At 48.1% G+C, this 14,581-nt stretch overlaps 1 protein-coding gene across 2 annotated transcripts in view; it reads right to left on the bottom strand.

Moving 5' to 3' along the window:
* LOC134350299 (prominin-2-like) overlaps positions 1 to 14,581 on the bottom strand; it is a 97,021-nt gene that overhangs the window by 42,385 nt on the left and 40,055 nt on the right. For both annotated transcript variants that reach the window (XM_063055339.1, XM_063055340.1), the window contains exons 8-12: positions 11,157 to 11,356; positions 6,763 to 6,837; positions 6,614 to 6,677; positions 5,852 to 6,002; positions 213 to 365 (exon numbers count right to left, since the gene is read on the bottom strand). In XM_063055339.1, coding sequence (XP_062911409.1) covers positions 213 to 365; positions 5,852 to 6,002; positions 6,614 to 6,677; positions 6,763 to 6,837; positions 11,157 to 11,356 — 643 coding nt within the window. The remainder of the gene's footprint in view (positions 1 to 212; positions 366 to 5,851; positions 6,003 to 6,613; positions 6,678 to 6,762; positions 6,838 to 11,156; positions 11,357 to 14,581) is intronic.

Consider the following 14,581-nt stretch of genomic DNA (forward strand, 5'->3'; position numbering starts at 1 on the left):
TAAGCACTGTATTTATGTGCTATATATTCCGTATTGTAAATTATAGTATATTTTATATATTGCACTGCACTGCTGCCACAAAACAACAAATCTTACATCCTATATCAGTGATAATAAACCTGATTCTGATTCTGACTGGTGGGACTTGGGACACAAGCAGGCAGAGATTCGAATCAAGCCCCATCACCACCCACACCCCGACACAAACTCACGCCATCAGGAAGTTGGCGCCCGATTTTGAGCAGGTGTTGCCTCTGTAGACGTCGTCCCTGGTTGCGATTCCCGCCGTTCCCAGGCAGAGCCCCAGCGCATTGCAGGCGACGACTAAGAGAATGATGCAGCACAAGACTATACCGACCACCCACCTACAACAGAAAGTACCTGCATTTACATTGCAGCTTTCACCTTCTTTGCATGTTCTCACGTTCAAAGTCAATTTACCAGCCCGGTACATAAATGTCACCAAGTACCACCCCGAGATTTGTTTTCTTGCAGGCATTCACAGTAAATACTAAGCAACACAATAAAATCAATAAAAGATCACATACAGTACAGACAGACAACTAGTGTCAAAAGACAACAAACTGTGCAAATACTAAAAGAAAAAAAAAATAATTGAGTGGGCCTCCAACTAGAGTCATGGGTTAAAGGTGAAAGGTGAAAAGTTTAAGGGGAACATGAGGGGAAACTTCTTCACAGAGGGTTTTGAGCATGTGGAACGAGCTCCCAATGCAAGTGGAGCATGTGAGCTCAATTTCAATGATCACGAGAAGTTTGGATGGTCCATGGATAATAGGGGTTTAGAGGGCTATGGTCCTGGTGCAGGTCAATGGGATAGGCAGCTTAAATGGTATGGTGCAGACTAGATGGGCCGAAGAGCCTGTGTCTGTGCTGTACTTTTCTGTGAGTCTCTAACACCTCGTTTGGCAGCAACAAACATTCCAGCATTTAAATTGGGATCCAGGGAAGTTTGGCCAGCTGGATTCAGAATTGGCTTGCCTGCAGAAGGCAGAGGGTGGTGGTGGAGGGAGTACATTCGGATTGGAGGGCTGTGACTAGTGGTGTCCCACAAGGATCTGTTCTGGGACCTCTACTTTTCATGATTTTTATTAACGACCTGGATGTGGGGGTAGAAGGGTGGGTTGGCAAGTTTGCAGATGACACAAAGGTTGGTAGGGTTGTAGATAGTGTAGAGGATTGTTGAAGATTGCAGAGAGACATTGATAGGATGCAGAAGTGGGCTGAGAAGTGGCAGATGGAGTTCAACCCGGAGAAGTATGAGGTGGTACACTTTGGAAGGACAAACTCCAAGGCAGAGTACAAAGTAAATGGCAGGATACTTGGTAGTGTGGAGGAGCAGAGGGATCTGGAGGTACATGTCCACAGATCCCTGAAAGTTGCCTCACGGGTGGATAGGGTAGTTACGGAAGCTTATGGGGTGTTAGCTTTCATAAGGGATAGAGTTTAACAGTCACGATGTAATGATGCAGCTCTATAAAACTCCAGTTAGGCCACACTTGGAGTATTGTGTCCAGTTCTGGTCGCCTCACTATAGGAAGGATGTGGAAGCATTGGAAAGGGTACAGAGAAGATTTACCAGGATGCTGCCTGGTTTAGAGAGTATGCATTATGATCAGAGATTAAGGGAGCTAGGATTTTACTCTTTGAAGAGAAGGAGGATAAGAGGAGACATGATAGAGGTGTACAAGATAATAAGAGGAATAGATAGAGTGGACAGCCAGCGCTTCTTCCCCAGGGCACCACTGCTTAATACAAGAGGACATGGCTTTAAGGTAAGGCGTGGGAAGTTCAGGGGGGATATTAGAGGAAGGTTTTTTACTCAGAGAGTGGTTGGTGCATGGAATGCACTGCCTGAGTCAGTGGTGGAGGCAGATACACTAGTGAAGTTTAAGAGATTACTAGACAGGTATATGGAGGAATTTAAGGTGGGGGCTTATATGGGAGTCAGGGTTTGAGGGTCGGCACAACATTGTGGGCCGAAGGGCCTGTACTGTGCTGTACTATTCTATGTTCTATGTTCTATGTTCTATGTTCTAAATCACTTAGATCACATTTCTTCCCCATTCTGATGTTTGGTCAATACAACAATTTAACCTCTTGACCTTGTCTGCATGCTTTTATGCATTGAGTTGCTGCCACGTGATTGGCTGATTAGATATTTGCGTTAATGAGGTGTACAGGTGTACGTAATTAAGTGGCCACTGAGTGTGTGTACCCCATGTAAAGGCAAGCAGATCTTCAGCCTGTGAAGTTGTCTTGTGATCAGGCTTGGATTAAATTGGAGGTCGCTGAGAGCCGTGGACTCCAAGCTGTTTCTCAATAAATAAATATCGAGAACGTGAGATGAAGAGTCCTTGAAAGTGAGTCGGTAGGTTGTGGGAACATTTCAGTGATGGGGTGAGTGAATTTGAGTGATTTTGGGGGGGGGGGGATAACTGTTCCCTGTACTTCATTTCTAAGTGTTTCATTTCTGTACAAATAGAAACAACAAAATCTATAAGAAAGCAGTGATCGCATCGTCTGTTTAATTTAACTGCTGGGAGGGAACGTTGTCCAGGTTTCTGGGAGAGCTTTGACCCGGGAGGCTGCCAGTGCTGGAATCTGGAGCAACACACATAAGCTGGAAGAACTCGATGGCAGCATCTGTGGCAGGAAATGAAGAGTTAAAATTGTGGGTTGGGATCCTTAACTTGGACTGATCGCTCATCCCTCCAGTGTGAGGCCCTAAGGCAGCAGTACAGTGAATGTAGTGTCACAGAACAGTACAGGCCCTTCGGCCCACAGTGTTGTGGCTGTGCACTCTTATCTGTCCCTCTTTCCATTTTACACTCCTCTATTAAGTCACCTCTCATCCTCCTTCACTCCGGAGAGTAATGTCCTGGCTTGCTCAACCTTTCCTCATGAGATAAGCTGTCTATTTGATTCTCCCCACATTCTTCAGCCTCTCCCCGAATCCTACCCCTCACCTACACACTAGGGGCAATGTGGCCCATCAGCCTAGCAAACCGCTTTTGAACCAGAGGGGATAACCCACTCAGCCTCACTCACCCAATCACTGAACTGTTCCCATAAACCATGGACTCGATCTCAAGGACTCCTCATCTCATGCTCTCGATATTTATTGCTTTTTTGCTCATTTTCTATTTGCATAGTTTATTGTCTTTTACACATTGGTTGTTGTTTGTCTTGTTGTGTGAGTCTTTTCATTGATTCTATTGAGTTTCTTTGTATTTACTGTGAATGCCCACAAGAAAATATATCTCAGGGTAGTATATGGTGACATACTATAAAGTTGGATGGCAGGGTGGAGATACGTCTCTACCAAAGGAGGTGTGAGGCTCTCCTTCCCTCCGCTAGCCTGCAGGTCACCCTTGGGCAAGATGTAGCACCTGCTTAGCCCCCCGATCAGGGTCACGTAAAGCCGTGGGATCAGGTGGTGGATGGTCGTATGAGCAGCTGGTGCAGATCACAAGTCCTGGTTATGTGACCACTGACACCAGGCAGACAATCTCTGAAGAGTATTGATAATGGTTGAGGTCACCCATCTTGTAAAGACACTGCCCAGAAGAAGGGAATAGCAAACCACTTCTGTAGAAAAATTTGCCAAGAACAATCATGGTCATGAGAAGACTATAACTGCCCACATCATAAAAAATGAACTTGGATATTAAACTTACTTTTAACTCTGAACTTGGAAGAAACAAGAGCACGCAGGGGAAACCCAAGCGTCACAGGAAGATCATGCAAACTCCGTACAGACAGCATCAGAGGTCAGGATTGAATTCCTCGCATTGGTGCTGCTAGTCGGTGACACGGTTGCGTAGTTAGTGTAACAGCACCGAACGTCAGCTGAAAGATCAGGGTTCACTTCCCACCGCTGTCCGTAATGAGTTGTATGTCATGTCCATGGCCACGTAGCTTTCCTCTGGGTGCTCTGGTTTCCTCCAACATCCCAAAGGCATACAGGTTGAGGTCAGTAAGCTGTGTGTGTGCTATGCTGGCACTGGAAGCAAGAACTATACCGAAATATACCTTTAGATTTTGTGTTTTTATATTCTGTGCTTTTGCTCTTTTTTTTTGTGATCATTTCCATGGGGGGAGGAGGGGTGTGATGTTTGATGTTTCTCTTTGGGCAGGTTGGTTCAATGGCTTTCCCCTGTTCTGTGACCGTCTGTGGGGAAGACTAATCTCAGGGTTACTATACTGCATACTGTATATACTTTGTTAATAAATGTACTTCGAACTTTGAGCAGTTGTGGACTGCCCCCAGCGCATCCTCAACGCAAGCGGTGTGTTTCGATGTTTCAATGTATGGGTGACAAGCAAAGCTATTCTTTATCCCTAGCGTGATACCACATTCAAGTTCAAAGTAAATTTATTATCAGAGTACATACTTGTCACCACACACAACCCGGAGGTTCATTTTCCTGCGGGCACGCTCAGCGATCTACAGAATAGTAACTCTAACAGGATCAACCAGAGCGCAGAAGACAACAAACTAAATAAATAGCAACAAATAATGAGAACATGAAATAACAAGATAGAGTCCTTAAAGTGAGTTGGTTGTGGGAACATCTCAATGGATGGGCAAGTGAGTGTAGTTATCCCCTTTGTTCAAGAGCCTGATGGTTGTGGGGTAATAACTGTTCCTGAACCTGGTGGTGTGGAACCTGATGGTTGTAGGGTAATAACTGTTCCTGAACCTGGTGGTGTGGAACCTGATGGTTGTAGGGTAATAACTGTTCCTGAACCTGGTGGTGTGGGTTGTGGGGTAATAACTATTCCTGAACCTGGTGGTGTGGGACCTGATGGTTGTAGGGTAATAACTATTCCTGAACCTGGTGGTGTGGGACCTGATGGTTGAGGGGTAATAACTGTTCCTGAACCTGGTGGTGTGGGACCTGATGGTTGTAGGGTAATAACTGTTCCTGAACCTGGTGGTGTGGGACCTGATGGTTGTAGGGTAATAACTGTTCCTGAACCTGGTGGTGTGGGTTGTGGGGTAATAACTATTCCTGAACCTGGTGGTGTGGGACCTGATGGTTGTAGGGTAATAACTATTCCTGAACCTGGTGGTGTGGGACCTGATGGTTGAGGGGTAATAACTGTTCCTGAACCTGGTGGTGTGGGACCTGATGGTTGAGGGGTAATAACTGTTCCTGAACCTGGTGGTGTGGGACTTGATGGTTGAGGGGTAATAACTGTTCCTGAACCTGGTGGTATGGGACCTGATGGTTGAGGGGTAATAACTGTTCCTGAACCTGGTGGTGTGTGACCTGATGGTTGAGGGGTAATAACTGTTCCTGAACCTGGTAGTGTGGGACCTGATGGTTGAGGGGTAATAACTGTTCCTGAACCTGGTGGTGTGGGACCTGATGGTTGAGGGGTAATAACTGTTCCTGAACCTGGTGCTGTGGGACCTGATGGTTGAGGGGTAATAACTGTTCCTGAACCTGGTGGTGTGGGACCTGATGGTTGAGGGGTAATAACTGTTCCTGAACCTGGTGGTGTGGGACCTGATGGTTGAGGGGTAATAACTGCTCCTGAACCTGGTGGTGCGAGTCCTGATGGCGGCTGTGAGAAGAGAGTGTGACCTGACCTGGGTGGTGAAGATCTCTTATGATGGATGCTACTCTCCTACGACAACGCTCCACGTAGATGTGCTCAGTGGTTGGGAGATCTTTACCCGTGAGGTACTGGGCTGAATACACTACCTTTTGTAGGATTTTCCGCTCAAAGGCAGGTTTTGAGAGTCAAGCTTGTCGGTGATAAAAGGGAAGCAATTCCACACAGAAAGGCCTCACTCTTCCATTTGAAAGCATTTACGCACCTGTAGTAATCGTATCTTATCACCTCATCTGAGATCCTTGTCACCTCGGAGGAATTCTCAAAGTTCAGATTCTGCAGGGATTCTGGAAATTGCACAGTCTCAACAGTGGAGGAGAGGTTTCCTTCAATGTCATTAATAATTGTCTTGATGTCTGCAGAAGAAGAGAGTTGTAAAGCTGAAAGGAACTTTCAAACAAGGCATGGTATCTGTCTAACAAGCAACGTTTCAGAGAGGACAATAAAAGGATAAACTCAAGAGATTCTGCAGATGCTGAAAATGCAGAGCAACACACACAAAATGCTGGAGGAACTTGGGGTTTGTATATTCTCCCCATGACTGTGTGGGTTTTCTCCGGGTGCTCTGGTTTCCTCCCACAGTCCAAAGACGTACCGGTTGGTAGGTTAATTGTTCATTGTAAATTGTTCAGTGATTAGGCTAGAGTTACACTGGGGGATTGCTGGGAGGCGTGGCTCAAAGGGGCCGAAAGGTTATATCTCAATAAATAAATAAATGAATAAAAACTCAACAGGCTCTGGAGAGGAGTAAATAGCCGAGACCATTCGTCAGGACCATTTCTCTTCCTCCCACCTTTTTATTTTGGCTTCTCCCCCTTCCTTTCCAGTCCTCATGAGTCTCAGCCTAAAACATCGACTATTTTTCCTTCTCCATAGATGCTGCCTGACCTGCAGAGTTCCTCCAGCACTGTGTTTGTGTTACAATAAAAGGACACCCCCCCCCTCCCGGAACCCCAGCTGTAATCACCTGTAAAAATCTGCGAAGCCCGACCGGTCACAGTGGCAGGAGTTTCATTAAAGGTGCGGGATGCCTGGGGAGACAGAACAGGTATTGTTCCTCTGGCAAAGACTCAGATTTTTGGAGTTGATAATTAATATTAAATGTGGGTTGATTACCTGTTCCAATGAGTTATTCAGTGATGTTAGAGAGAAGTTCATGACCTCGTTGAACACAACCTGGTCTTCGGCCGGCTAAAGGGAGTGGAGACATGTTATTGGTAGAGGACAATCAGAAATAACCCTGTTTTGTCACAGAACATAGAACAGTACAGCACACAGCAGGCCCGCCATCTTTAACCTTTAACCTACTCTAAGATCAATCTAACCCTTCTCTCCCACACAGCCCTCCATTTTTCTCCATCAGCCATGTGACTTTAAGAGTTTCATGTCACTTGCTGCTGTATCAGCCTCTGCTGCCACCCCTGGCAGAGTGGTCCACGCACCCACCACTCTCTGAGTGGGGAAAAAACTATCTCTGATGACTCCATTATCCTTTCCTCCAGTCACCTTATAAATTAGCGTTCATTTGTTCGCAATGTGCCGTGGGTGATCATGGTCTATCTACGACCATGACTGACAGAAGTGGTTTGCCATTGCTGCCATCTGGGCAGTGTCTTTACAAGATGGGTGACCCTCAGCCATTATCAATACTCTTCAGGGATCTTCTGCCTGGTGTCAGTGGTCACATAACCAGGACTTGTGATCTGCACCGGCTGCTCGTACGACCATCCACCACCTGCTCCCCATGGTTTCACATGACCCTGATCGGGGGGATAAGCAGGTGGTTGGTGAGGACAAGGGGAGCCCTCTCCCCGGTGGGTGGTAGGTGAGTGGAATCCTATCCCCAGCGGGTGGTGGGTGAGGGGAACCCTATAACCGGTGGGTGGTAGGTCAGGTGAACCCTATCCCCGGTGGGTGGTAGGTGAGGGGAATCCTATCCCCGGTGGGTGGTGGGTGAGGACAAGGGGAGCCCTATCCCCGGTGGGTGGTAGGTGAGGGAACCCTACAGGTGCTACACCTTGCCCAAGGGTGACCTGCAGGCTAGCGGAGGGAAGGAGCACCTCACACCTCCTTTGGTAGAGATGAATCCCCACCTCACTACCCATCATATTAGACATTTCTGCCCTGGGAATAGTCTCTGTCTGTCCACTTGATCTATACTTCTTATCATCTTGTACTCCTTTATCAGGTCATCTCTCATCCTCCCTTGCTCCAAAGAGAAAAGCCACAGCTCACTCTGCCTATCTTCATAAGACATTCTCCCCTGGCAGCATGCTGGTAAATCTCCTCTGCACTTGGGGGTCCACGGACCCCTTGCTTAATCACATTAGTCCATGGCATAAGAAAGGTTGGGAACTTTTCCTCTAAAGGTTCCAAGTCCTTCTTATAATGAGGTGACCAGAATGGACACTGTTATCAGCCGGACTTTCCCCAGAGACAGCTTGGGATAAAACTCCCTAATCTCAGTAACCGAGAGGATGAAGTAAAGAATGGACGGAGACACAAGACACTGGAGGTACTGGAATCTGGAGCAATGCACAATCCGCTGAAGGAACTCAGTGGCTCGAGCAGCATCCCTGGGAGGAAAAGAACTGTTGATGCTTCAGATCCAAACTTCACTTCCTCACAGGCGGCCACAAAACAAAGAAACTCAAAAGAATCTATTTTTAAAAAAGATTGTTGAACACCCAATGCATGGGGGGGGGAGAGAGAGAGAGAGAGAGAAATTGTGCAAACAATAAAAGTAAGCAAATAGCATTCATAGCTGAAGTTTTATGAAAGGCGTGACGCCAGACGGCGCTGCAGACGAAGCAAGCCGTGCCCCCAGTTCAGCGCAGAGCTGAGTAAACGCCGCAGAGCAGCGAACAGGACTGGCCCCTCCCTCGCCTCCGGTCCTGACACCCTGATCTTTTTAATTTGGCCCGGCGGTTAAGTGGTAGGGTAGTGAGCAGCCAGCTTGTGGCTTGAAAAGTAGCGGCGGGCCTGGTCTGCTGCTCGAGGCGTAGGATGGAGAAGATGTCTCCATCACTAGGCGGGTACAGTATCAGAGGTCACAGCTTTACCTGTCACACGCACATCAAAACATCAAAGCGTACAGTGAAATGAGTTGTGTCAGTGACCAACATAGTGAAAATGGTATCGCATAATGTAAATGTATATGGTGAATAAAATCAATCCTTGGTACGGGGATATGCTGGGGGCGGCCTGCAAGTGTCAGCGTGCTTCTGGCATAAACATAGCGTGCCCACAGCTTACTAACAATAACCCGTTTGTCTTTGGAATGTGGGAAAAAGCGAAGCAGCCGCGGGAAACCAACCCAGTCACTGGCAGAATGGACAAACTCCTTACGGGACAGTGGCAGGGTTGCTGACAATGGAATAGCATTACCCTCACCCCTACACCATGTAGCATCACCCTCATACCTACACCATGTAGAATCACCCTCACCCCTACACCATGGAGCATTACCCTCACCCCTACAACATGGAGCATCACCCTCACCCCTACACCATAGAGCATCACCCTAACCCCTACACCATGTAGCATCACCCTCACCCCTACAACATGGAGCATCACCCTCACCCCTACACCATGTAGCATCACCCTCACCCCTACACCATAGAGCATCACCCTCACCCCTACACCATGTAGCATCACCCTCACCCCTACACCATAGAGCATCACCCTCACCCCTACACCATGTAGCATCACCCTCACCCCTACGCCATAGAGCATCACCCTCACCCCTACACCATGTAGCATCACCCTCACCCCTACCCCATGGAGCATTACCCTCACCCCTACAACATGGAGCATCACCCTCACCCCTACACCATAGAGCATCACCCTCACCCCTACCCCATGGAGCACTACCCTCACCCCTACGCCATAGAGCATCACCCTCACCCCTACACCATGTAGCATCACCCTCACCCCTACCCCATGGAGCATTACCCTCACCCCTACACCATAGAGCATCACCCTCACCCCTACAACATGGAGCATCACCCTCACCCCTACACCATAGAGCATCACCCTAACCCCTACACCATGTAGCATCACCCTCACCCCTACAACATGGAGCATCACCCTCACCCCTACGCCATAGAGCATCACCCTCACCCCTACACCATAGGGCATCACCCTCACCCCTACACCATAGAGCATCACCCTCACCCCTACACCATGTAGCATCACCCTCACCCCTACGCCATAGAGCATCACCCTCACCCCTACACCATGTAGCATCACCCTCACCCCTACACCATAGAGCATTACCCTCACCCCTACGCCATGGAGCATCACCCTCACCCCTACACCATGTAGAATCACCCTCACCCCTACGCCATAGAGCATCACCCTCACCCCTACACCATGTAGCATCACCCTCACCCCTACACCATAGAGCATCACCCTCACCCCTACACCATGTAGCATCACCCTCACCCCTACGCCATAGAGCATCACCCTCACCCCTACACCATGTAGCATCACCCTCACCCCTACACCATAGAGCATTACCCTCACCCCTACGCCATGGAGCATCACCCTCACCCCTACCCCATGGAGCATTACCCTCACCCCTACAACATGGAGCATCACCCTCACCCCTACACCATAGAGCATCACCCTAACCCCTACACCATGTAGCATCACCCTCACCCCTACAACATGGAGCATCACCCTCACCCCTACGCCATAGAGCATCACCCTCACCCCTACACCATGTAGCATCACCCTCACCCCTACACCATGTAGCATTACCCTCACCCCTACACCATGTAGAATCACCCTCACCCCTACACCATAGAGCATCACCCTCACCCCTACGCCATAGAGCATCACCCTCACCCCTACGCCATAGAGCATCACCCTCACCCCTACACCATAGAGCATTACCCTCACCCCTACACCATGTAGCATCACCCTCACCCCTACACCATGTAGCATCACCCTCACCCCTACGCCATAGAGCATCACCCTCACCCCTACACCATGTAGCATTACCCTCACCCCTACGCTATTTTGCCACCTGAAATATGGTCAAGGTTCAAGATACGTTGATTATCAAAGTATGTATGCAGTGTAAATCCTTGAGTTTCATTTTTTCCAGACAGCCACAAAAGAAAGAAAACCATGGGAGCTGCTCAAAGAAAAACATCAACCTCCTCCACCAACGCACAAAAAAAACAAATCACGCAAATGGCAGCAAGTACATCAACCATGTGTTAAAACAAAAGGTGTATTAAGGGCTTTCAGGTGGGTTCAAAACCCTGACAGTAGTGGGGGAAGAAGCTGTTGTTGAACTCTGAGATGTGTGTCTTTAGGCTCCTGGACCTCTTGTCTGAAGGCATCATCGAGAAGAGGGCATGGCCCAGATGGTGAGGATGTTAAAGTGGAGATCTATATGACTAATGTTCTTTACAGTACTGGAAAAATCAGGCATAGCAAGAGAGAAGAGATTTAAGGCTGACCTTTGGGGCACTTAGATACAGGATTACAATGCTTACCAATGTGTATGTAGGATCCACCTCCAGGTTATTGGCATCTCCCACAGCACTAGAACATCCTTGGCAACCTGATTCATTCAAGATGTTAACAATTTGACCCTTCAGCTTGCTCATCTCAATCGACAACTCCATCTGTATCTTTGCCAGGGAATTGTTCGCAGATTTGATATTGTCCAAGTGTCCCCTCATGGTGTTGAAGTCTACGATGAAACAGATGCATATGAATACAATTGTCTTCCCAGCAAATGGGAACTGAAAACTAAAGGGCAGAGGTAAAACTCCAACAGAAAATCGACAGTATTCAACTCCAGGACGGGCCTGGCCTCTGGGGCCTCCAGTCTCCACACTTCTGCCATTGGGCTTTCGGCTTCCGAACGACCTTCGGCGCTTCGATTTGCGATATTGAGTCCCCAGACTAACTGATGACAGGTCCCCAAGTTCCAGGCTCAAACTCTGAGTTGGCCAGCTGACCGCCTCCTGTGCCACCTGATGGCATGGACGTGACACATTTTAACCAGTCCCTACTCATTCTGCCTTGGGGTGTATGGGGTGTCCAGGGAGGGGGTAGCACCTCTGGTGAAGGGGCTTGTCGTGCCCATTCCAGGACAGCTCACTCATCTTTGGTCCCCACCAGACACTCAGCTCTCACCTGTGTCTCCAAGTAGCTGTTTGCACACCCCGGTACACCGCTTTGACAGGTGAGGGTAGCTGGAGGGTCTCATACCCCGGTGAGATAGGGACATGCCTGTCCTACCACGCAAAGCCTGCTCTGGTTGACTGGGCGGATGAGATCTACAATGAGATCCAGTGGCCAGGAATGAGGTTCAGCAACACTCCGTGAAGAGCGAAGACACAGAAGATATCATGGTCATCCACTGCAACCGGGGAAGACCCCACTTTGTGACACTTGTTCATACTACTGGACCTGGACTTTGGACGTTGAGAGAGTGGAACTGCCCCAGTACAATGCCTTTTGTTGCACTTTAAAAACTCTCCCGCACAGGTTTCCTGACATCGTCAGGCACGATGGATGACCAACACATTTGCCATCTTGAAGGAGGACAAGCTTATATATTTCCTCACAGAGGAGACTGAGTCTGCGCCAACACTGAGAGCTTTCCTGTATCTCCGTAAGTTTCCTGTAATCCATTCATTCATTTGCCCACATTCCCACGAGCTTCCTCCCCCTTAGATTCTACATTGGAAGCATTTTCACATCTTTCTCCCATTTATTTGGGATGTGGGAGCATCGGATAACCACAGGAAGAGCGTGCAAACTCCACATGGTGCCCAAGGTCAGGTTTGGAGTGAGTCTCTGGCCCTGAGAGGCAGTGCCACAGTTTGACCATACAATCATAAGGCATAGGAGTAGAAATAGGCCATTCGGCCCATCAAGTCTGCTGTGCCACTCCATCATGGCTGATTTATTTTCCCTCTGAACCCCATTCCCCTGCCTTCTTCCCGTAACCTTTGACACCCTGATTAATCAAGAACCTATCAACCTCTGCTTTAGATATACCCAGTGATCTGGCCTGCACAGTTGCCTGTGGCAATGAATTCTACAGATTCACCAGCCTCTGCCTGAAGCTGGTTTGGACCTACAGATACTGTGAGCAACGGTCCCTCTGATTATTTTTATGACTGCACAGACCAATCATCGATCTGAGCAGGAAATGTTTACGTGGCCTGAAAACTGCGCAGCCCTTTACTTTATGGATTATATTAATTAACACATATTTAATTACAGGGTATTTCACAATAATATTAAAAGAGATTTCAAAATTACAGTAACATTATATTATGAATTCCAGCTGCGTGGCAACAAAGACTATGTGTGTGGGGGCATTTCAGTTACTGCTTGGCCACACACCAGCACAATTTAATGGAAACAGTGTTGCCCGGGGCGACTGAGGAGAACCCAAGTGCAGGATACCAGCACATCAACTGAGTTGGGGATGCTGGCATAGACGTAGATGTAAAACAGCAACCCAGAGGAATCTTGACAAGGAGACGAGATTTACAGGGACTACCTGGAAACTAGAGCTGAACTTGGAACTAAAGTTAGAGCTAACGGTTCTAATCGGACAAGAGAACGAAGTATTGGACGAGAATGCACCAACAAACTGGCAGCCTGTGTAGTGAAGCCATCGTACGTATTTCACAGTCTCTGATGCAAACCAGGTGTACTGTTATTAAGTAAACTAGCAGCAATTGGAAACCTAATGGCTGAAATTAGGGCATAATCAGGGAGAAAGGAGCGTTAAAGGGGAACAGCCAAATGGAACCATGACAAACAGTGTGTGTGAGTTTCTTATGTCCTTAATTCTATTCTTAATCTCAGCTTCCACCTATCTGTTATAAGATTCCTGAATGGTCCTCTAGTATGATAAGAAGACTCCAGACCTCACAATCTACCTCGCTATAACCTTGCACCCATCCACCAGAAGCGGAACTTCCTGGTGGCCAAGCATTTTAATTCCCTTTCCCAGTCCCATTCTGACATGTCAGTCCATAAACACGAGGAAATCTGCAGATGCTGGAAATCGAAAGCTTCACACACAAAATACTGGAGGAACTCAGCAGGTCAGGCAGCATCTATGCAAATGCATAAGCAGTCGACGTTTTGGGCCAAGACCCTTCTTCAGGACAGAGAAGGAAGGGGGAAGACACCAGAAAAAAAAAGATTGGGGGAAAGGAAGGAGGATAGCAGGAAGGTGAAGGTAAAGGGCTGGAGAGGAAAGAATCTGATAAGAGAGGAGAGTGAACCATCGGCGAAAGGAAGGAGGAGGGCACCGGGGGAAATGATAGGCAGATGAGGAGAAGAGGTTAGAGGCCAGAGTGGGGAATAGCAGAAGTTGATATTCATGCCATCAGGTTGGAGGATGCCCAGACAAAATACAAAGTGTTGCTCCTCCACCCTAAGGGTGGCCTCACCTTGGCACAAGAGGAGGCCGTGGATTGACACATTGGAATGGGAATGGGAATGGAACTTAAAATGTTTGGCCACTAGGAAGTCTCGCTTGTGATGAATAGGCGCAGAGATGCTCGATGAAGCAGTCCCCCAAATCCATGGCCTCCTCTTGTGCCAAGATGAGGCTATCCTCCGGGTGGAGGATGAACACCTTATATTCCGTCTGGGTAGCCTCCAACCTGATGGCATGAATATCGATTTCTCCTTCCAGTAAAAAAAAACAATTTCCAACCCCCTCCTTTCTTTTGTTCCCCACTCTGTCTGGCCTCTTACCTCTTCTCACCTGCCTATCATCTCCCCCTGGTGCCTCTCCTCCTTCCCTTTCTCCTATGGTCCACTCTCCTCTCCTATCAGATACCTTCCTCTCCAGTCCTTTATATTTCCCACCCACTTGACTTCACTTATCACCTTCCAGCTAACCTCCTCCTCCCCCCCACCTTTTTATTCTGGCAAC

The sequence above is a fragment of the Mobula hypostoma genome, chromosome 8 (genome assembly GCF_963921235.1).
Source record: "Mobula hypostoma chromosome 8, sMobHyp1.1, whole genome shotgun sequence".
Classification (NCBI taxonomy): domain Eukaryota; kingdom Metazoa; phylum Chordata; class Chondrichthyes; order Myliobatiformes; family Myliobatidae; genus Mobula; species Mobula hypostoma.